At 40.5% G+C, this 25474-nt stretch overlaps 1 protein-coding gene across 1 annotated transcript; it reads right to left on the reverse strand.

The window, feature by feature from the left end:
• Positions 1–1486: 1486 nt before the first annotated feature.
• Positions 1487–19101, reverse strand: nxph2a (neurexophilin 2a). Its single transcript, XM_028393732.1, has 3 exons — positions 18882–19101; positions 18628–18777; positions 1487–2989 (listed from the first exon to the last, which is right to left on the reverse strand). Exons 2-3 carry the CDS (start codon positions 18670–18672, stop codon positions 2249–2251), a joined length of 786 nt encoding a protein of 261 aa, XP_028249533.1. The 5' UTR covers positions 18673–18777; positions 18882–19101; the 3' UTR covers positions 1487–2248.
• Positions 19102–25474: the final 6373 nt, after the last annotated feature.

Here is a 25474-nt window from a genome sequence, read left to right on the forward strand (position 1 = left end):
GGGGGAAAATGTATTTATAAGACCTTAATAGGCTGCCAATGTGGGAGTTATTATTTGATTGTCTAATGATTGACAAGGGATTCATAAACAATGGAATCTATTAACATTCCTTGTAGTATTTCCGAGGATTTTTGGACAACAGCAAAAGCCTGGTGTGACTTGACGCCTAAGGAGTCGGAGCCTCAACCCGATCAGATAAGAGTAATGGAAGCGAATGAAAAGACCCCTGTCCCTGATGGCCGCCGCAAAAAAAAAAAAAATGGATGTGCTCCCTGAGGTGTACCTCTGGTATCATCCACGCCCGTGGACACAGATTTATTGCCCATTAAAAAAGCTTTACACTGAAATGTACCTCTTAAAAAATAGTGTGTTTATCCTGTTGAGAAGCTCTTTTCAGTGAAAGTGAAACAAGACACACAAGACGGCGAATACCGGAGCTGACTTAAAAGTGTGACGACACTGTTGTTGTGAGCCAAGTTCAAATGGAGGTTTTAATGCCATATAAACCTAAAATTCATCTTTACAGGTACATTTTAACAAAAATAATAATAAATAAAATTGAACCTTATATATGAAATCAATTTTTTTATAATTACACTATAAACACACACAAACATGTGCTCTTATTTTTTTTACAAGGGAAACTCTTCAAACAAGAATTAAGCAAGCAGGAAAACCAAAGGAACCTATAAATATATGACATTTATCTACATGATATTTTTAATTGGTATTTTTTTTTCTAACACCAACAAAAATAAGGAACAGTATATTTATTGATATATTTCTCTGGAAGGTCGGAGGGGAAAGAATAATAAATAAATGAATATAAGAATTGACATCATTTACTCTGAAGCCATAATTAAAACACGTTTACACGTTATAATAATACACAGCATTTGCACAAAGGAGTTGTAAACTAAAACACAGATCGTGGCGTGTACTTCCTTATCATACACTTCACCTCTGGTTAGGATCAATATACAGCTGATGAGGAAGAGGAGTTGGGTAGGGGTGGGGGGGGGTCATGATAAATAATAATAATAAAACAACGATTTAATCCCTTTTCATTTAAGCACATTACACTGTGTACTGTGAGACTGCCTGTTATCCACTTCTACACACAAAAAAGTCAGCCCGATACAATTGGGAAATGTCTGATATTTCAAATTTCAGTCCCACTTCTCATTAAAATTGCAGACGGATTCTGTACCCCCCCTTTTTTTCTCTTCACCCCCCCCCCCTCCCACCACCACACAACCCCTCCCTCTCCCACGCCTCTTTTTCTTTCAGTTTCTCCACTCTTGGTAAATGAAATTTCTCAGGCTAATTAAAGCCTATTAAAGACAGGTAATGTCAGGGCTGGTGGCAGGACCATGACAAAGTGCTGATAATTGTCTGCCAGACTCACTAAATCCACCTGTCCTGCAATTATTGCTCCCCCACCCCCACCCCCCATCCCCAACCTCCCATTTACCACTTCCCCCTGACACATTAATCCACAGTGTTCAGCAGACCCATGCCTCATAGTGCAAAAAAACTATAAAAAAACAACACAGATGTTGGATTTCAGACCACTTTAGCGTACACACATGCCTTACGATGATTGGCAAACAATGAGGCAGCAACGTTATCGTCGGATTGTTCTCTACAGTTTCTTTTTGATTGATTTATCTTTTTCACTTAGGTTGAAACAGAAGAAAAAATGATTCAAGACTGTCAAAACTTTGTGAAAATAATAGCTATTGATCAAACTAATCTGAATACAAATGGATGGTAACTCCACTACCTATCGTTTCATGACCAGTAAGTTGAACAAAAAGTGACGTTCCGAATGGGAAATTTCATGCCCTGTTGGGATATTGTAACCATTAACTCTCGTCCTGTAAACGAGGTGAGGTAATTGTTAGGTAATGTTGGCAGCTTTGCACAAGGGCCGCGCGTCGCCTGTGGTCTAGCCTTGAAGAGAACATCTGGACAAGATACTAATTATACTGGTGGAGAACATATGATGGGGGAGCATTCACCCAGGGATGGTAGCTACCTCTGTATCTTGAATCAGCCCCACCCCCCCTTAAAAACCCAGTCGCTGGACACCTAACTGCATTATATACAAAAGTTTTGCCAGATACCTTCTGGTATGTGTGTGTGTGTGTGTGTGTGTGTGTGTGTCTTCGCTGTAGGACAAGGTGTTTAGAGCTTGACATTTATTGAAAACAAAAGGCTTATGCACATGTAACAGCTAGGTAGGTCATCCTGTGGAGGAGTAAGGTGTGTCGCTGTGGTAGTTGTAGTCAGGGCATACCTTCTGCACCAGTTTATAGTCTACACTGTAAAAGGCTATATAGATGCATATGACTTTGAAGGGTTTGGAGCACAGCCATGAGACATGGCTCTGCGTCTGCTCCTGATAGCACACCTTGGACGGGTCGAAGCTGCACAGGGCAGTCTTCTTGTTGCGGTCCGTCTTCTCGTACTCAATGCGGCAGTTGAATGATTTGGTGTCTTTGGTCTCCAGCGTCGACTGCTGGGCGATCTCAAACTCCACCACCTTGGACGGAGGCACCAGGCTGACCGAAACGTTCCCCAGGCCAGTGGAGTTGTGGCGGAAGTAAACGCTAAAAGTGCCATTCCCGTGGTCCACGATCTTTCCCGTGATCAGCAGGTTGAGTTTAACAGTCTTGATGTTAGAGTGAAAGTCCCCCCAACCGAACATCTTTTTGAACTTGCCGGTCTTGACGATGGGTCTGCGTTTAGTTCTGGCCTGCGCTCCCTGAACATCTGTCTGGTTAGATAACCAGTCCCAAAAGTCCTCCATGTTCTGTAAATATGCCATTTCCCTCATGTTGCTCTTGAACTCGGGGGAGCCCCTGGCAAACAAACGGAGGGGGTTGAGGATCCGTGGACTGGCCCCTGTGGGAGATATCTTCTGTTCATTGTCCCGCCACTCGATGAGCTCAGTGTCTCCTCCGTGTACTTTCCTGCATGTGACCTTTGGAGAAATCAGAGGAAGACAGAGAAATTAAAAAAATCACAAACAGCTGTACGATCCACTTTCAAGCACAAAATCTCATTACATACAACAAATCACTGCACTGACGGACAACTTCCTGATTGTACTTAAGGGAAGAAAATGCCTAAATGAGCGCTTGTGCGACAAGTAAAGATCTACTGCAGCAGGAAGAAACATTGTGTTTGGTAAAATAATAATAAAAAAACCTTCAAGCTGAAGCTGCACTTCAATCAGGCTGCTGAAGGAGAGCTCAGAAATATGACATTTTACTGTTCAGGGCGGCCACTTGATTTCTTGACAGGGTGTAATTTATAACAACAAAAGTTCCCTGTGTGAAGTTTCTTGAAATAGTGCAAACACAAAACTGATTGCACTGAGATCCACGTTGCCCACAGACTGGATGCAGGGACAGAAATGTGATTGGTTTTTTGTTTTTTCTTTTGCGTGTTTGGAAACTTTGGCAATTTCATTGCGTCTGGTACCGCTGCTAGCTTAGCATCAACACTAAGGAGGTCAAGGAAGTCAACAATTATGATATTTTCTGCTTTTAATGTGCATGTGTGCTGTTGTCAGTGGACTTATCATTGAAGTGTGATGCCAGTTTGATGCATGTAATTATGAATGTGAACCATCAAAATGTCATGTGACCATAGCCAAATTAAACATCTAGCCTAGTTCTAAAAAACAAAAAAAAACAAAAGCATCCATAGACTAGGACAGCTCTTTTACTGTTCCAAGTCTTTATGCTAAGCTAACCTAAGCTAAGCTTAGACTAAATAGACTGCTTGGTATTAACTTTGGGTTAACTTGCCATAGTTCAGGGGTTAAATTGGGTCAGAGCCTTGGGGAGTCACAGCTCTATCTCCTCATTACTGCTGGTTTTCTTGGATTTCTTAGAATGAGGAGAAGGAGCTTCCTTTTTATTGACTTTATTGAACATGTCACTGTAAATGTTCTCAAACTGCATACAATTATATGGGTCTTATGATTCATTATTTTGCTAGATGCATTTTTAATGATATAAATTAGAAAACAACATGCAACATTTTGACTGATTGCCAATACCAACATACATGTTTGTTCCAATGACAAGCATGGATGTGGCAAAGTAATAGTAATTTATTTTTTACATCAACTTTTTTAATATTTTCCACCATAATGCCGTTTCTGAAACTACAAATACAATAGATGGAAAAAAGCTAACATTAAAATAAATATGACAATCCACATACTTAATTTCTACAGTTTTCATCAGAACCTCTTTCAGTTGATGATAAAGTCCCTGTTAGCATTACCAACAGGATGATGACAGGCCTGTGCAGCACAGTGTGAACAGGCAATGCCAACAACCAGGATGAAAAAACTAAATAAGACACAGAGGGATTATCATTTTAAGTACACGCAGAGGACAAAACTTTAGGGTGAGATACACACACGTTATAGGGTGATCATTGTGGATAATCTCTCAAAGCTATTCAGATTACAAGTCAATGAAAATCCCCTATCAGAGGTGCAACTCATTCTGTGCATATGAACTTTGGCTTATAATAAAAACTGCCTTCTCCAGTAAGTACGCTATAAGTACTGCGCTAAGTGCTAATCCAGACCCAGCAATGGACTGTGATCCCTGCTTGTACCTCAAAGCCGTTTCGCTTCAGGAGCGATTCCTGGTCCACTTCAGATAAAGCTCTAATAATTCGCAGCAATAAGCTTAGCTAGTTTTTTATTAGTAATTAGTAGTGCCTGCTTTCCTCAGGCCGGGTTGCAGGGATCACTGAGAGAAGCAGATGTTGAAAGTACAGCGGCTGTTTGAATTCTCACTGAGAATGCTGTGCACTACTTCCAGACTAATTAGAATTTTGCTGTAAGCCCAACTCAGGCACATGTGTACAAAGCTAACAAACTAGGTCTGCCTGCCACAATTTGTTTAGTCACAGCCTCATACTTTCCATCTGACATGTAAAAAAGGCCTTCTTAAGCTGTGCAGCTGCTTTAACTCTGAGACTGTAGTAGCCAGTGGGGATTCTAAAGTCTGTTGGGGCCCTAAGCAAAAACTCACAAGGGGGCCTCTCCAACAACCATTTGGTAAAATAAATAATCTGACAAAAACATTTTTTATAAATGTGAAAAATTGGTGTGCTAACAAACTAAAACCAATAACCAATGACATATATATATATATATATATATATATATATATATATATATATATATATATATATATATATATATATATATATATATATATATTACTATATGATTGTATAGTCTGGCATAATCTAATCATGGGACGAATACAGTCGCAACCATCCTTATTTGGAGCCACAGACATTCACTCAGGTCTCTAGGGATTGAGTCCTCTTGACAACACAGACTGTTTTGTTTTCACTCACTGTATTGAAAACAACTGATTAAAGTTATGCGATAAGACACAATAAAGTTCATTCAAACACATTCATAACATCACATTTTACAGGAAAACATGTTCCCTTCTGTAATCACTATTTTCGCCTACCATCATGACCAGTCCACGTCCCCCATAAACATGTGTAGATGCTTTTGGAGAAATATGCTGACACATCCCATTTTCAAAGAGTGAAATATTGACCTTATGTTCCTAGTGAGTACAAGCTGCACCAAATGGTGTATGACTAGCATGCTTAATTCCTTGTCATTTTATCCTATTACTAGGTATTTTTGGCACCTTGTATGTCATTTTACGCCACTTTAGATTCCACCGATTTGCATTGTTAGGCATTAAAAACTACTGATTAAGGCATTAAAATTACTGATTAAGGTTAGCCATTAAAAACTACTGGTTAAGGTTAGGTCTTAAAAGAGATCAGGTAAAGGCTATCCTTGAACACAACAATTCCAGGAAAACTGTTTCCTTTAATAGTTGGTATTTTCAGCTACCTTCATGACATGTCCAGAGAAGTATGCACACATGTTCTATCAAGATTTGAAATGTCAGCCTCACATTATATTTTCCTGATAATGCTGGACTGGACATTGCCACTGCCGTAGTTTAATTTGCTAGTTTCTCAGACCTCTGAGGCCTCCGACCTGCCTGGAGCCCCAGTCACAGTTTCCCTCTAACTAGTGCCCGCCTCTGGTAGTCTCCACCTTTGTGGGCACTATACAGCCCATTTATCAGACTTCACAACGCTTAATGAAGACAGTTGCTCCCTGTAAACACGGATGAATGAGGCAACACTGCAATAACATCCCTCTGCGCAGTCCATCACATCCACAGTCATTTAATCAACCAATTCCAGTGGCATTATTCCCCCCACTGATAACTGATCCCGCCACTCGTGTAATGCCTCGTGTGAGCACAGCTGTTAATTTGATTCCACTTTTACAAAAAAATCTGCTGGCTCCCAACAGGAACATTTACTTCACTGCTGCGAACAAGCTAAAAACATGGCAGCGGCTCACACTGTTATATCTGTTACACGTTGGGAGTGTCATGCTGCGAGGCGTCAGAGGTGAAACTAAATTGTCTTTTGGCGTAAATCTCAGGTGAGCTTTGTATAGGATGATTATAATGGAAATGAGAGAGGAGTTTAAGTATGATGAGCAACTGGGGAAATTGCTGTGACAACAAGGGGATCAGCAGGGGGATATCTCCTACTTAAATGCCCCAGGAGAGATGAAGCGCTGGGAACTTAAAAGCTCGCACTGACACATAAGGCTTTCTGGTTCTCTCTGCGCGCACACACACACCAACCACACACCTTGTTCATTTGGAAATGTTGTCTCTTAAAAACAGACGAAAGGATTTTTTTTTTTTTGCGCAAAAGAAGGCAAGGTCTGATGAAGGAGAATCTACAAAAGCTTAATTAAGATTTCTTAATCGGTGCTGCCGTGCTAGAGGCATTTCAGGGCGACTTGAAACAAGACATTATTATGATAATAGCTGCAGACTTATGGAGCTGAAAACACCAGAGCTCGTTTCAGCACAAGGCAGAAAGAGAGTTGAACGTTGCGGATGTGTGTGTCTTTGTGTGTCTGCTGTGTGGTTTTAGCTTCTTCCTTTTCCTGTAGAGAGGTGTCACACTAATACCCCACAACGATTTGTGTTTCATCTGCATTATGAAAGTGGATATGTAGTGATAAACATGAAGGTGGGTGCACTACATGCTGAGGCTCCTTAGGATTCATGTTTCTGGTATAAACACTTATTTCTCTTGCCAATTTCGCTCATACACACTATAGTTAATAATACAGTATCTACCATTGTGGTGTCGAGCCATGGTGTATGAACAACTTCTAATGACATATGGTATGCAGTAACTACATATTTTCAACTATCCATGTTTTATTTCACATATAACTGACATTTTAAGCACTTAGTGTGTTATTTCACTCAGTTTCTAGCCAAAATCGCAAGTTGCGGCATCACCTGACGCGTCACTTGATCATGGAATGATAAAGCAGAAAAAGTTTGACTGGGGATGGTGGTGGTTGTGTAACGCTGCAGACTTTTACCCAGCAGTCTGGGTTTGCGCCATTTTGTGTGCCCCAGCATTGGCAGGTCCTTAAAACAGTCTATAAAGCATTATTATCCATTAGATGGTTGATTTAATTTACCATGATGTCTGTCGTTATATTGGTCTGCCTCTTAGCACAATGCAAATCTGGCAAATCTTAGCACTCCCATCTCTGACTAACTTCCCAGCATCCCTGCTTAAAACACACATTTTCATAGAATTAAACAATCTTTATCGTGTTGTCACCATTTTTGGACACCATGGCAACAAGTCCCACCAACAATACAATATTATGCTATTTACTGCGTAGGCTTTTGGGTAGGAGACACAGAGTGGGTGCTTGTATTGTACATTATCCTGGTAATATAATGTGTTGATGTACATTACACATTCAGCAATGCTAACTGTGCTAACAGGGATCTAGCAACTAAACCAAATAGGTAGCATGGTTTGTAGCAGCAACATTCAATAAATCACCATTTTTGTTCTGATTACCACTTATTTAAAACATCAATTTAATTCAGATGCAATCTACTGAGTGGTGTGAAAAAAAGAATCAAAAAACATATCTGACTATGAAGAGTTGATGTGCGACTTAAGATTTAACAAGAAATCAGAGCGGGTTTTACAGACTGCTGAAATCTAAAGATAGAAGAAGCAAATGGAGCGCTGCAATTTACAGAAACAACTGGAATCCAGCAGCAGTGTCAGTCAGTGTTCTTGGACCACTGCTAATTTTGTCACCACTGTGGAGTGTGCCTTTAGTTTAAGCAGATTATTTTAGAACCCGACCTGCCCAGGGTGTACCCCGCCTCTCACCTGTAGATAGCTGGGATAGGCTCCAGCCCCCTGAGACCCTGCACTACAGGACAAAGCGGGTTTAGGTGATGGATGGATGGATATTTTAGAGCCTGTTCAGACATGTGTAATCTGGTTGGAGGTTTTCCCCCTCAATCTTAACAATGCAAATCTGGCTGTGGTCTGAACGCAGATGCAGCTAGCAAATCTGGCAAGTGACGTCATACTTCCGGGACAGTACAAAGACGCCAGATTGAGTACTGACGCATGTGTGCGTATCAACTTTCCCTCAGTCTGAACGTGGTCTTACTTTTTTTGCAGTTTCCCTACTGAAGGCAGCCATGTTGCTTAGACCCATAACTCATTCTGCTCAGTTTATCAGTATCCTTACATAATAAATACCAACAAATTGTAGCATAGAAATGCAAAAAATATAGTTTCTAGAAAACAATCCAAGTCAAAATTACACCTAAAACAAGTGCAGTACATCAGAGTGTAATAAATTCACATCATTTGTTCATGTTGCTGTAAAGGCAGACAATCTTCAGCCTCATCTACGTCCTTTAAGACTCTTCCTTTTACCATTAGAGCAAGTAAACACATGTTGTTTTTGCTTTCAAGTCTTAAATTACCAAAGCGTCTCTAGCCTTTTATCTTAGCAATTATTGAGGTAGATCTCAAAAGTGCATCCTTGGCTGAGAAAAAAAACTGCACTTATACAGCAGAATATAGGGCTGCCTTAAGTTAAAAGAAAATGTGCCATAAAATTGCTTTAAAGAGCATATTAAAACTTGCATTGCACCTTTAAATCTTGTTTTTTTCGCTGCCATTTCTTCACCTCTAGGACCTTTCTAAGGCAATAAGAGATTAATAAAACATGTCACTTGTACAGTTCAGTGATAAAAGGCTATTTGATTTAACATTGTGCCAATCAATACGAGCCAGAGGTGTATGGGTGAAACTTAAATACTGACAGTGGCAGGGAGCCGCACAGCGAGTCAGGATGAATCAGCCTCGACATTCATCTGTAATGAGCATTATGGAGCTGGCTGCCTGCTTGTCCCGTGGGTAGACATATCTTTTAGAGGCCTGACATAAAGGTAATTGCCATAGTGACCAGAACTAGCCTCTAGAAAGTTATTAAGAAGCCAGTGACATCTGGCTTCTGGATCATCTGAAGAGATGCCGTTAAAATGCATTTGGAGTGAGAAGCCGGGTGACGAGTGTGCTCGGCCGTGATGGGTTCTTTTGGGGGCCTGCAGGGCAGGGCTATACAGTGTTGTTTTGATGGCGGCCATGAAAATCTCTGCCTCCTCCACCACCACTACCACTCAAATCTGAGCTTTTCATTTTTTTTCTTAGAAATGATGATGATGAAGAGCCATCATCTTCGTTTCCTGCGAGGTAAAATAATCCGTTTTGATTTTTTTTCCACAGTTGTTTTTTTTTTCTGTTTTCCAGCACATAAGGCTGGGATATGCGTCTGGGGAAAATTGGTTTCAGGCATCTTTCTCACAATAAAAACAAAATGGGCAATTAACCTGCTCATCAGTGCAAAGCAGAGCAGTTCCAATGATGCACTCCACTGTTCTTCATGGATTTATCTGTGCAAATTGACCTCACTTTGGTGGTGCAATTCATTTCTCTGCTAATTTTCTGTGTCTGAAGCTTCATTAACTTGATGCGTTTCTACGTAGTAAAAAATCTGGACACCCCAACTCCTCCCTCCCTCCCTCCCTTTTTGCCTTTCCTGATACTTTTCCCAGACGCCATTGCAACACAACACCTGTCATAATTGTCATTATGATGCATCAGATTGCTGCAGTGCTGGACAGCCCTCTTGCTTTGAATCGTCTGACAGAAGTGGCTCTGCACACTCCTAACACCTATTCTCAAGCCCTGCCTTAGCCATCCTTCCACCCGATGTTTACTGCGGGCATATCATTTGTAATGATTCACACCCAGAGCCGGTTTTTTCGAGGAGAGAGGAGGACCCTGGGGGCTCTTAGGAAGCCCATAGCGAGAGAGAGAAAGAGAGAGAGAGACAGAGTCTACATTTCTTGCTGGAAAATAGATTGGGCGCTCTGATCGCTGGAACAGCCGCACGCTCCGCAGCCATCACTTTTAATCAGAGGCCGTCCGGGGGAAAACACATGGCAGGTGCTTCAGCACTGTGGTGGATCGCAACTGCAAATCCACACCGGGGGCACCTAACCAATCACAGGAGGTTACACTTAAGTGTGTGCGTGTGCATGTAGCATATCTGCTGTCCTCCAGTATAATCCTTCAGGCCATTACCGCCTGACCTCTCAGAGAATGAGACAGCCTCTAAGTAATAGTAGCACTCCTGCTTAAGATTTTAAATCCGTAGCTTAACTTGTAATCGACACAACATTTATTAGGGCTATATCTTACTAACTGTCTCATTAATACACTTTTTTACACCAAGTCAGCTTCTGCCTGTCTAAACATGTTGTGTTGATGGTGAGAGAGAAAAGAGGAGGTGGTGACGAGCCCCCTTCCCCTACTGCCTCCCGCTGTTAACAGACTGGCTCAAAACACATGCATCACACATCATGCTAAAGGTGGATGGATGAAAAAAATGCTTTAATAAGTCTTCACATTAAATATGCACTGATGAGCTGACAGCTAAACTTTAAAAATGAAGAAATAAGTATGAAGCATATGACTGTACAGATTAGTATTAGTCATATTTTTTTACACCAAAAAATAATGTATTTATTAGGTGTGCAATGTTTAATGCAGACATATATAGATACATTAATATATTAATTGGATAACAAAATGTTTATTGTTATTTATTTTCAAATTGTAAGTTATTACCTGTCAGATGACACATGATGACATAATGATAATGAGTCTACATTCATTATATCCATTTTGTACTTATGCTATAATTGTCATGTACCTTTTAGTTTTTAAGGCTTTGTTTTATTGTGAAACTTCTTTTGTGGTGTGGTATAATCCTTTTTTGTTTCATTATATTTCATAATTCATAATTCTTTGTTAAAATAGTCCCCCCCCCCTTTTTTTAAATATGTATCCTCTATGTGTTGACCAGAGCTATTTAATTTTTTTAAGGAAAGCCATCCCTTTACTTCCTATTAATGCCACTGTTTTGAAAAACTGGCTGCAGTGCACAGTGAGGGTGCATGATGTCACTAAAAGTCACAAAGCGGTGCTATGCTCTGGTGTAGAAGCTAGAATCTAAATCTAAAACTATATCGATTATTATAATTGGTCAAATTACTGCATGAACTTTATATGTTTTGAAGTAAGACCCCATTCACTCGATGTAGACATCAGCTGGTTGTACTTCCTGTCCAAGTCATACATAGATATAAATCTATATCTGTCTCATGCTTTTTGCCTTGTCATCATGGTCTTCTAAACATGATGGGTTTTTAATGGTATTAATTAAATATAAGCAGGTGAATCTCATCACTGTACAATGTGGCTTGTAATGTGAACTTTGCAGTTTTCTTTGCTCTTCCTTCTGTCTTAGCTTTTTTTAAACTGCTTAATGTTACTTACTTTGGGTTCTACACGAAATCTATAACAGTCATTGACCTCTGACCTTTGTCATAAGGAGGAAGAGTAGACCATCTTTAACATCTGCCCACGCTCCTCTCCATCAAATTATCAATATGCAGACTACTTGAGGTTTGCTCCTGCTGCGTAAAGACAGCATAATAAATATGCTGTTATTGAATATTATATGGTCTCTAATTGAACCTAAATGTACATTAACGGTCTATTTGTGTACACATGTGACAAAATATAATTTGTCTGCTCATGAAATCACTCCAGGCTGCTCGCAGAGCTTCTGATTAGCATAAATTACAGCAAGTAACCCTCCCGTAGCTAGTATAAATCATAGGATGTGATCCATTAGTCATGTTTGTAGTGTCCGTGTGGCTGACTGGCAAGCCTTGCTGCTCAGACCCCTTTTTTTGGCATTTCTGGTGTTTGTGCCAATCTTTGCACTGTATCATTAAAATGTAATTCACTACAATACAGTGAGCTGCACAAATAACACACAATCGCCTCTCCCGTGGAAGCTGCCAACGCAGAACTGTGGAAATGTGCTTCAGTGTTCCCCAATAAACTGAACAAATTACAGGAAATTATAGCGCACTTGGCTCCGACCTCGCTGACATACTTCTGGATTCTTGAATTCTAATGAGAGTCAGTCTCCTATCAGATCTGCTTTAGATGCCTGCTTTTTTTATGCGATGTCTGCCTGTATCTGTTGACTACAGAAATCACAGACCATTAGTGACATAATGCAGAGCCTAATCAGGGCTCAAAAATGCATTCCACGAGTAAACAAACACCAGCTGACAGCACCGAGAAGCAAACATGTAAGATTCCAGCTCTTCTTGTATCAAGTAGTTCCTCATAATGTGCTTAAAAGAAGCACTAAATTGAATTTGTATTTCATACCTGTGGTAATAAAAAAATAAAATAAAGCTGTCTCTAACGTTTGTCCTGTTGTCCCTGGTAGTTGTTATCCTTGCTAATGATTTGTTGTCGTAGTTACATTTCCTGTTTAGTGCTGGTGTTATGCTGCTCTATGGGGTTTGTTGTTGTTGTGTAGTGAACTCATTGGCCAACAAAACTTTCTGACACTACTTGTTAAATGTGTCATTGTTGATTGTTCGTCATTGCTGTTGGCGCATGTTGATAATACAGTGACCATCTGACGTGATGCATTATGGGATACACTGAGCGTACTCTAGTGGGCTTAATGATTCTCACTACACGTCCAGACAGCACTACAGAATAGTAAACACTATGTACTGCATAACATAAAGGGTGCTTTGTTTTTCTTGCCTTATATTTCTACTTCCTGTTTTATTTTAGACGTTGACAAATCGTCTTCTTGCATAAAAATATATCAAAATATCAGCTGTATTAATAAGTTTCAAATGCTTCCTGTCAGATTGTAAAATTACCTGCAGGTGGCCCCGGGGGTGTAAATAGGATGTTACTGAGCATGGCTGGGTGTGGGAAGTTAAAAATGCAGCGATGATGTCAAGGTGTTTACAAAGTGTTAACACAAAGATCCCACCAAGAGAGATATATGAGAGAGAGAGAGAGAGAGAGAGTGATCCTCCCCTGTAGTGAGCCTCCAGGTAATCTGGATACTCTGTGTTATCTCAGCACCTGCCACATATGACAGCAGCAAAGCCCTAAACACTTCACTTTTAGGCAGGCGTTACCTTTCAACGCATCATCACTTTCATAATCCCCTTACATGGTCAAAGCGCTAACTCCTGTGCCGGCTCCTGACACCTGCCTCACACCTCCATATGTCTGATAGCAGGGATTCACCAGGATATAATACCACAAAAGCACATTGGACTCAGTGTAATTAGCATTCTCCTGACCACTTTTTAACACCTTCTACTTTGTACGACAATGTAAAAACATGCTTGTAAAACGCCCTCGTTAATTCTTGAAGAGGCGTGATGCATTATTGTCAAATTAATACTTCAAGATTCTGCTTCTACAGTGTAAAAAAACATAATAATAATAATAAACTAAACAAATACAAAAAAACATGCATCTATGATTATCAGGATGATCAAATGTAAAAAAATATAAAAAGTTTTACATTGTAAAATTTACAACAATCAAAACGCAATCAAAACAAAGCTACTGCTGCTGTTAAACTAACTCTGGGTCTTTTTGTACTTTGACAGCAAAATACCAAACAAACAACAATATATATATATGACTTTATGTCTAATTAATTAAATGACTTTTTTGTTTTAATTTCATTCAAAAATGTACACCTTGAATGTAAATTACATGTCATTATGTAACATTTTTCTTTTATTTTTAAGTTATTCTAGCAAAAACAGTTAGCATTTTCTTCCCCTTAAAAACTTTTTTTTTAATTTTTATTAACAGTGTAGTTTTCGCTCCTTTCATCTCAAGAAGACGTAATCTAAATGTTTCTCTCACTGAGCTTTTCTCTCCGTGTGTGACAACTTCAATTTTGTCTTCCCTTCTCTTCAAATCCTTGCTGCAAATGATAGGAGCGTTTTCATTCCAAACTGTTTTTTTTTTTTCCTTCAAAACGGCACGTCCACCAAATTTGACAGAACGTAAATGTTTCTGTTCTCCGAGCAGATATACTGCGGTGGCTGATTTCACAGCAACAGCTCCCCTTTGAAGAAGAAACAAGAGTCGGAGAAGACGTTTGCTTCCCGTTTTTTTCCTCTGAGTTCCTCTGAAGACAGGTACTTTACAAAGAAATATACAAAGACAGAGGGGAGCTGACAGTGCTTTGTTAGGGCTGAAAATGACAAGCTGAAGAAAAAAAAAACAACAAGACAAAAAGAAAGGCCTCAAAGCCTCTGAAGCTGGGGAGGAAATGCAAAAGTGAGAATAATCAGAAAGGAGATTTATTGTACTTATTCTAAAGCTGTCACACTTTGCCTTTTACAGGCGCTTTTAATTAAAGAGGTCAATCATTTTCCCGAGCTCTGACATGTAGCATGATTGCCTGCTCCAAGACCCAACCAGGTGGTAATTAAGAACTTTGTATGTCAGAGTGAGAAATATGAAAGAAAGTTCACCACTTTGATTAATTCAGCAGCACTGCTCAATGTAAATATTTGAACCCCCCTCCTCCTCATTTGGACACTTTTTCGTTTTGTTGCTAATGCACAGCTATAAGGCATCAGTAGGCGCTGCACAGCGGTAATGACAATGCTATAAGGTAGCAGGGGCCTCCACATGTTAAAACCAACACCGCCTCAGGGGCTTTGCACATAAAAATTCATAGCTGTGGACCAAAATCAGAAAATCATATAAAACATAATGTTTCCCTCAGAGCGGCGAGCACTTCCATCTCTATGAAGAGGGGCTCATAATAGTTTAAGTCCTTCATAGTCCATCCAGTGGTCAGATTAGGGTTATTGTCAACAGCAATACAAAAAAGGTCACATGTGTCACAGCCATCAATCATGTAACGGCTTCTTTCTCATCATTTCAAGACCTTCATCATGGATTTATTGCCATTATGATTGATGATTAGAAAAGGAAGAAAAAAAAAGGAACAGGCTCGATACAAGTCCACCTGTAGCGGCCGCCGGGCTAGCATTTGAGGGATTTCAACCCCTCCTTCAGAGGTCTGAGACAACACACAGGCGGAGGACTGCAAATGCCACAGACAGTATTGTTTATGAGGGATTATCTTAGTCAAGCCTTCTGGCTAGAAAGATTGTGACCCCAATATGAACACAGATACACATCAGGCACCGTGTAAGCTCCTAAAAATGATTCCTGGAAGGCAACGCAACGCGTGCAACACAGCGCTCCTTCACACTGTCAATGCACGTTTAATCACTTCTACAGACATTTTTTTTTTTTTTTTGGACTGGTCCACCTGCCTATACCCGCCTTCTTGCCACCCGCCCGTCCTGCCTGCCATTTTCGCCATTTTTCCACCCAATTTCTCTGGTGGCTTTTTGAAGACTTAAGTTTTTTTTTCTTTCTTTCTTTCTTACAAGTCAAATCCTGGGAGAGGTTGATGTGAAGACCAGGCAGAGCAGGGATGTGAAGAAGAATATAAACACATTTTTTTTTTTATTGTCCAGAGGGAAAGGAGGGGTGGTGTGTGGAGAGGGGTTGGGCGGCGGGGGTCTGTAAAAGAGACGAGGACCTTATCACAGCCCAGCAGCTCTGTAATTCGCCGCCATGATAAAGTGGCAGCGCGGAAAAAACCTTACAAGGCTGGCACAATCCAAAGACGGATTAGGTTTTTCTGACATAAGCTTCCTGAAAAACTAATCAATCAGCCCATGCAGTATTATCAGAAGCGTGAGATTAAAGAGCTGCTCCTAATCCCCCCCCCCATCCTTCCACCCCAACCTCACCACTGTACATTTTATTACACTTCCCCGTGTGTTAGTTGCCTTTTAAAACATACAATAAATAAATAATAAAAGGGAACCTAATTGAGCGTAGGGTAGAGAGGAGGAGGAGGAAAGGGGTTAAAGAGCCCTTAGAGAGAGGGGAATTTATGTAGAATGTGTGTTTTTTTTGTTATGAAGACAGGGATAAAACTGTTGTCCTTGCCAGAGCCCTTTCTGGACTTTGAATAAAGCATCCCCTGGCTGTTAGTACTACTACTAGTACTGCAGAGACAGCTGTTTTTTTTAACCCCCTTACATTTTAACTTTAGTTTAAAGAGATAAATGATGCCAGAAATAAAAAAATGAAAAAAATTAATGCTAAGTCCCCCTTGAGAAATGACTTGTAATCCCTTAAATCACTGCGCGTCAAAGTTGCCGGGACTGAACTCCAAGAGCATCTTAAACTACTTGCAACCTGCTAAAGCTTTGTCTCTACGGCGCGTCACACCCTTCTATCAAGATTCGGACTCGGTCTCACACATCCCAATCCACCTCCTCCTCCTTCCTCCCTTCCTCCTCCTCCTCTTCTTCCTCTTCCTCTTCCCCCCTACCACCACCCCTTGCTGAGAAGGTGGTTTTTCAAACGCTGCACGCTTCATCCTCTTGGCAATGGCCACATAAGGAGCTCTGACACAATATTAACCAAAGAGCTCTCACCCCGGCTATAAGATACAAAAGGCGTAATAGACTTTGTCAACGTCTTCTTACACTTAATCCCAGGCAGGAGGTTTTTTTTTTTGTAATCTGTGGAATACAGAGGCAGGACAAGAGTGCAAATATGTTTCATCTTCATCTACATTGTTCTGCTGTCATTGCACAGAGGATAACTGCAGCAGATGTCAGGAGGAAGAATGGGTTTTCCCAGGATGACTTTGACCCTCTTATTTGTCCCTGGGGGTATATGGCACAGATGCTGAGGCATGGGGGTTACATTTTCAGCACTTGATTCATGTTCACATTGTTTTTCTCTTGTGAGTGAGACATGATTTTTTTCCCCTTATGATTTAGATGATTTGACCAACATCACCCTCTGCATAACACTTCACACCATAAAATCTGCATCCAAGCTGTTTTTGGTCACTGCTAAACTTTATTTCATAGTGTCACGCTAATTTTATGATGGTGGAGTTATATTGGTAAGGGGCCAATATGTCCCCAGTCAGACAGTGGTGGGTCTGCTGGGAGGGAAGCCACTGAGGCATATGAAAAGAGAGTCTCTCTAGGGAGGCAGTCTCTCTCTCTCTCTCTCTCTCTCTGGAGGTTTAGCTCCCAACAGGCTGATTACATGAGCAGCCAGAGCAGACAGCACTTTGCCGCTGCACAGTTCAAGGCTATCTTTAAAGAAGCCCTGTTTGAGGATAGCAAACTTCTTCAATCACATAGCATTTTTTTCCCCTCTTCAGGTCTGATCATGGCAAGGGACGAGCATGATAAAAGCCTCTACCGTGCACATCAAAAACAAAGTGAGGAAAAGATATTTATGTTCTTCTAAAGTGCATCATCTCTCTTAAGAGTGAATGAAAACAAGAATTAGACTAGAAGAAGATTATGTCCAGAAGCTTAAGTCTCTGGTAAACACGAAATAAATTCCTGTTTATGTCATTGTTGTGGAAGATATCCAGGAACAGCAAGAACATCTAAACATTTAAAGAGAAATCCTTTTTAACTTCAGTTATCGGGGTTCAACACTAAAGGTCGAACCTTGAAGCAAAATAAATGTTGATGGCCGCCAACATGATGATGTGAAGGAATGAAGCTTGTGTTGTTGGTTTAAGCATTAGGAAAGGATGCAAGATACTAATATGGATTATATATAGCACATTACAATGGAAACCGTATAAACTGTTAATTAAATTGTGTAAGTAGTAGTTTAAATGAAGTAAAAATTGATTATTTTATCTTTCATTATAACTCAATTATTTAGTTGAAATATGAAATTTTGTCTCGTGGTATTTTTTGCACACCTGAATAAATTTACTACAAAGTCACAATGTGAAAATAAAAATAATAAGTGTAAATAGTTTAAGGTGACTGGATTATGTCCTGGAAGAGAAAATACAATAAGCTGGATAAAAATATAGGTTTTTTTTCTCTTTTGTTTCTGAAATTATTTTTTAATAAAGATAAGAATTGAAGCACTATAGTAGAATTTTTTAAAGAGAGATGAACGTCAGCTTCATTGAAATTATTTTTAAAGTTTTTTTTTTGCGTCTGCAAGTTACAAACAAAACACAACCCCTGTCAATTATTACCAGATGAATGACAAATCTACAATTAAAGACACCTCAGCAAACACATGTAAGCACAAAAATCAATATATGTCAAGTGAGAGAATATGGTTTCTTGTGATGAAAACACTGCGTATTCTCACCTGGTGCAGGAGGAAAAGGAACGCGAGTGTTTGCAGAGCACTCATCTTCAATGACTTCTCGACTTATTCAAGATGAGCAGCGATTAAATCCTCTCTGGAAGATTTGGAGAGGCGGAGACGCGCATGCCGCTGTAGCATCGCTGTGATCACCTGCGAGGATAAAGTGGACCATGTTTAAAACAAAGAAAAAAAGCCCCCCTTTTAAATTGTATGGAATTAGAAAGCATTTGAAACATAATGAACTTTTTTCTCACCGTTTCTGAAAGGTTATATTTCACTTAGTTGGCGGCTGGAATCATCCTTGTTCAATCCACGTTTACGCACGGAGTCCTAAAATCCTCACGGAGCACCTCCGGTCTCTCTGTGGGTGTTGGGGGAATTTCCTCTGAGCTGCTGGGACTCTGGGATTGCTCTACCAACAAGACGAAACGTCTACATGCGGCAGTTGAAACACTCCTCTAAGTTTCCAATCCAGACAGACGGAATAATGATCTGCAGACTGTATTTTCCCTTCTTCAATCCGCAGCAATGTTATTATTAAAGTTGTGCGCGGTAAAATACAGCCTGCACTATCCCAGTGGCAGCGCTGTAGTCAGTCAGGCAGTCAGACAGCAGCCCGCTCGCTGTGTCCGCTCTTCTGCTATACTTGACTTCAGTGCGCAAAATCCTCCGCTGCGCGTCTGGAGACTCCAAGGTCGGTGCGCATCCGGCTCACGGAGTCAGACCTTTAAAGATCTACCTTTTGAAGTCTTACTCTCTCCATCTGGGAGACAAGTATGAGGCTTGATGTCACTGTTATCTGGTTTTGTTCCGCAACACGTCCACGTGTTTTAACCCTTTTTAGGCGCTCAATCTTACACGTATGGCACATTAGCTAATATGGAGGATTAGAGATTTGGATAGACGCAGTAGAGGAAACACAAGCAGCGATTCCCTTTGTGAGAGAACGTACTCAGAACTTTCTTTCATTTACTTCCAGCTTGCAAACGCAACTTTGCGCACAGAAGTGTTGGCGATAAAACACACCTTATTATTGTGGGTGACGCAGCGCTACTGACCACACAATCCAAACACAGCAAAAAGGTTGTGTAGATAGTTGTACAAAGGTAATATTTCTGCGTTGAGCAAAGACCTAATAGTGATCAGTGTGGCTTGGGCGCCACCATGTGGTTACAGACAGAATTGCCATAGAAGATGCTGCAGATGCAGCAAAAGTGCAGAGGTTGAGAGGTTAAGTGTGTGTGTGTGTGCAACAATAATAATTTGGCAACCTTATGCTTCCTGCTACAGGCAGTAAAAATATAAATCTGAACTAATGAAACACAAGAAGAGCAGCTTAGAACAAACTGTTGCTGAGTAAACCACTGAGGCAGTATCAGTTCATGGTGTGCATTTTGAATTACTTTTTTTTAATGTCTGCCACTATTGGTCTATTGCCACCCTATTTGATATGTGGCATTTTTTTCAAACCTGAATTCACTTAACACCTTTTAAATATGCATTATGCAATTAAAAAAGGTCATAGTATTGATGCTGGAGTGAAAATTTAGTCATTACAGAAGTAAACAATTAGCAGAACATAAGAGTGCAAAAAAAGTATAAAGAGATTCCATTACTTAGCCTACCATACAAAACAAACAAACAATAAAAATGGAGACAGCTAGCCCTGCCCACAGGACTGCATCTCCACCTCTATTCTAAGCTTGGTTACTGACACAAACCAGTAAGAGCAATCTCAAGTCCCTGAGCACTCACACCACCCTTGGTCTTTGGCTCACTTACAATTCTCCTCCCTTTAGTTGGGTTTGGACCAAGACTTCTGGTTTTGATAAGGATTACATTTTAATTGATGCTTTGTCAATAAAAAAGGAGGAACATACAGCCAGTGTCGACCTGACATGGATGCGGTGGGGAGGACCAGGCACAAAGCTCATTGCTAATCCACAGACCCCAGCACTTTATAGCCTCATATACAGAAGCCTAGCCTCCACAGGAAAGACGCCGGAAAAAAAAAAAAAAACGATTGCGAGCACCAGCATGGTGCAATATTTTTACAGGGCGCAGATCTCTAGCTCGTCCAACAAACCCTGTAGAGATGAAGGCTTTGAAACATCTGTTCCTTTGGAGTCATGTGTTGTATGACCTCACAGTCTCCTGCTGCTGCTGGTGCTTCAGAACCAAAACACCCTTCAACAACATGACAGGGTCTATGGCAATAAAAACACACCATAGAACCTGACAGGGACACGCTGGCCAGCGCCACCTGTCTGTTTCCACTAACATTAAAAGCAGGGAGGTCACTTGTGTGTATGAACAAATGCTGCAGCTTGCTGCAGTGTTGAAACCTTCTGCTTGTTCAAATACATTACTATGCAGTCAGGGAGACAGTTCTCCACCAGACCCGCATTATAAGCTCAAGCAGTGACACTATCTGTAGCTGTGCAAGCGGAGCACCACCTATCAAAGAGAAGCAGCTTCAACCTTGCAAAAGCGAGCTAAGTTTGAGCAGTTTGCCGAGAGCATTGACAGTGTAATACTATGGACGAAGCTTCTGTGACATCACAGATCATCACATTTTAACATGGAGGTCTATGGTGATCGCTTTTAGGACCAGCCCCTTACTGTTGTGTGAGTTTTCAGGTAGGAGATCCACATGCAGGTTCACGAGCAGATTCTTTATTCAAAACCAAGTTTTAACTAAAAACATCCACTTAAGGTGGGAGAAGGCCAACTGGACAGGCACTCGGCACGGCAGGACTGCAGAGGACGCCGGGAGGGTGGCTGGGAGGAAAAAGAAGGCAAGGTCAAAAAACAGCCAGGGAAAATACTCAGGAGAGGAGAACGGAAACGGTTCTTACGACGCGTGGTTAGCTGAAGAACAGGTGACTGGTGCAGAGGAGTGAGGCCCTTAAGAAGCGGCGCTGAAGAGGTGATTCATGACAGGTGCGTCTGCCCCACCCCGGCTCCACCTTGCAGTCACTGCCACACCGGAGCACCTGGGGAGAAAGGAGGAGGGAGAAGGAGACACAGCACAATAGTGTCGTGTGGTGGCCCACAGGGGGCAATGCTGCACCTTACCACACCACACTTACTGTTGATGTCATGCTATGTTTTGTTTCCAGTTTCTTTTATTGTGTTTACCTCCTATTTCTCTCCAGGTTTTGTTGCTTTGTTTGTTTGTTTTCCAGTCTGCTTCTGGTTTTCAGCATTTTGATTTCATTCTTTTCATTTATCTGTGTACATGTGATATGGTTCTCATCTCAAGTACGCTGTTGCACTATGTGTGTGTATAAGTTGTTTTGTTATTTTTTTGTATATATATGTTGTTATAATGATCTAATTTCCCTACAGGATTTTTTTTAAAAAAGTTTATGATAATCTTAATGAGATTACGTAACTAATATGGTTAAATAAATAAAAACATTTAAGTAAACAGTTGAGTCATTTTACACTGTGAATGCTTTAAATATTGTATTATATTAAGTGAACATCTTGTGTAACAGTGTGTACTCTCATTGGCTCCTGTGGACAGTAGGAAGACATAATAGAACTGTTCCAATACTAAAATCGCCCCAAAAAGAGACACACCCACTGTTAAACTTCCATTTCTGCATGAGAAAAAAGAAAGGGCTACACACCTTGCTCTGTACAAAATTTCTCTTATCAGCCCTTTGTGCTCCTTACAAAACCCTACCCTCCTATCTTCACATTTTCCAGGCTGTTTGCTAAATACCTTTCATGGTTTACTGGTAGCACACAACGGACACTATGTGGATTAACAGTCTTGAACTTTAAACACATATCAGGCTGGCAGTGACCGATCATGTGAACAGCCAGAAGCTCTAAACTGATTAGTGAACAATGCAGTCTGTAACTGGTTAAATATTGTCTAACTTGGAGACAATGGTGCAGCTCTAGTTTCATGATAGTGGCGTCGCTCCTGATTAAATCCAAATGACTGAGCTTGATATTTGAGATTACAGAGATACATACAATAGTGTAGAAAGAACCACAATCTAATCAAAAGCCTGCCTTTGAATGACATGGATGCAGTGTTTAATAAATGAAAGAGATCTACCACTGCATGCTTTGGTGCCACCGTGTGGTTGAACAGCACGACTGCATCCTGTACATCAGATTTTTGTAATGTAAGCAGTCATCAGTTTGTCTATTTGCCAGGTTGACTGCATGTTGTCACACTTATGTGCTTTTTATAAGGATGTCTCAACATGTTTTGGTTAGATAACTATACAGTATATCAAATAAATAAAAAATAAAATAAATAAATAAAAATAAATGAAAGCATGATCATGTAAGTTCAGAGGTCATGACAGCACAGAGGCCCAAGGAATTTGAATTACGACCATCCCAGATAGAAGACAGTACACTAATAATATCACATGTATTAAATTCTATATACCAAACCCTAATGTTCTGCCTCACCCAGCGAGGTTTAGAGTCTGAATGTTTCTAGTCTGTAGCTCTGTTTTGCAACATATTGCTAAATAGTTGAAATCCACTTCATGTCAAAGATAAATTGGAGTCCAGATATCAGTATCAGTGCAGAGTTTACAGACATCAAGGTTATTTCAAGTTCACACCCAACAGAACAAAGGTGTTTGTTTTTCCAAATGTGCAGCATGATATGAATACTTTGTAATAATGTGCAAGTTTTGCGGATGGTGTGGGTATTTACACCTAAGCTCTGTAAAGAAAAACACGTACACAGAAAGCTGTGTGTACTCAAACCATTCTTTCATCAACCTCTTAGTCTACATGTGGGTGGGTCTGTAATTAGTAGTTCAGGTACTTCTTCTTCTCAACCGAGCTATTGTAGGATACTTCTCTTCTTTTTCCTTGACACGTTGAAAACATAACTGCACAGCAACAGGGTTGCATAGCAGCAGTAACATCCTTAAATATTTCAATCTTCCAAAGTGTGTGTGGGAGCCAGTGGGAGTGGTGCTGCACAGGTCTATAAATCATACAAGATCAATCCAGAAAGAAGACGTGGTCTGGTTAAGTCTATCATATAAAATTATTTAGTTTATTATTTTTTTTAAAATTACTTTAAAGAAGCAAACTTTCAGCGCCCCCTACTGGCTGTGAGTGTAAATACATGAGCACCATTGACAAATGTGACATGCCTCAGGCTAATATAAAAGATAAACACATGGGTTCTTTCTTAGCCTTCTTTCTTTCTTAACAACAGGTCTCACCCACTGCATGACACACTGCTGTCCTACATGCAGTGGTAGACTGAGACTACCGAGGAGCAGCACAGAACGCCACAGGAGGTCCTTCCTGCCAGTGGCCATCAGACTGTATAACTCCTCCCCTTTCTGTAGGGAGAAGAGCTAGTAGAACAAAAAATACCGATGAAATACAGCGATATAAAATACATTATGTACAGTCATACTGCTAATGATATATGTAACCTGTAAACCTGTAAGTTTTATCTTATCTTAAATTTACATCAGAAATACACGTCACAGAGGGTGTGTGATCTCTGATTAGGAGCCGACTCAAAGTGCCAACTTCCTGCTTCTGTGACTGCCCACTTCAGCTGTACTACTTCTTTATTTGGATTAACTGGTGCACAGTGGTCCAGTGGTTAGCAATGGTTAGCGACCGCAATTTCATACCGTATCATAATGCATTGTCTTTACGCACAGAGGATCTGTGCAGTTACATTACAGCTAATATTGCTGTAGATCAGCCTTTAATCCCCAGATGAGATTCTTATCTGGAGAATGAAAAAAAAAAATCCACTATGCTTTCTAGGGACCTTAAATTTCAGTACATTTTAGAAGGTCAACAGCATTATCTCTTCCAGTGCTTCAATTATTCTGCAAAATCTATACTCACATAACACAATGTCTACACTTTTTATAGGATCTAATAAAAGATTCCTCCTCCTCACAAATCCTTATTCACGCCTTTCTAGTGTCTCTTTCAGCATGATTTGTAAAAGCACACATTCCCTTGGCTGGAATCCACAGTTTCTTGTTTACACATTACAGAAGACATGAAAAAAAGACATGGTGAATGTGCTCCAAGAAAAAAAATGGTTATTCCTGTTATTCCTCTTGCAATCTGAACTAATAATTTCATCAAAAAAGCAAAGCAAGTTGTAACCAAAGGTAAAATTCCTCACATTACATAGCTGTTTTGATACTATCAACCTCCCCACCCCCTTCTCCCCCATAGACAGGGGTGGTGGTTTCCTATTACAGATGGCTTCGCACGCCACCAGCCTTTTTTTTACAATGGTAGAAGCTTTACGTGCGTGTGAGTAGAGAGTGAAAAAAAAAATGGGAGGCCGATCGCCCGTTAGGCACGCATGTGTCTGTTTGAAGGAGGAAAGGCAGCCAGAGTAAACACAGGACTTTGCACAGATTGGTGGGCAGGAAAGACATCGCCACCATGACTTGCAAGTCTTACTGACCACTACGTTTTACAGCTTTAAAAAATAAACACAAAGAGAATTACTGCAAATTATAATATAACATAATAATATAATTAGTAAGGGATTGGTATGCTAAGTGTGCCAAGTGTGAGTGAATCCAGCAAGATGTTACAGGAAAGGAGAAAAGTCACATAAAGGAATGATTTACTAGAAGACAAATTCTGAATGCTAAACATCCCCCCACAATCCCACAATCCCACTGGGGAATCTCCACTCTCTGTTTTCCTGAAGTTATATAATAGCCTGACTGCAAATACAGCCTGAACTTCCTGCAGAACTTAAACACACACACACACTCACTCACGCACACACATAAAGCCACCTCCTAACAACAGGCAGCATTTACAACAAGCCAGCTTGCAGCGCAGAGAGGAGGCA

The sequence above is a fragment of the Parambassis ranga genome, chromosome 21 (assembly GCF_900634625.1).
Source record: "Parambassis ranga chromosome 21, fParRan2.1, whole genome shotgun sequence".
Taxonomy (NCBI): Eukaryota; Metazoa; Chordata; class Actinopteri; family Ambassidae; genus Parambassis; species Parambassis ranga.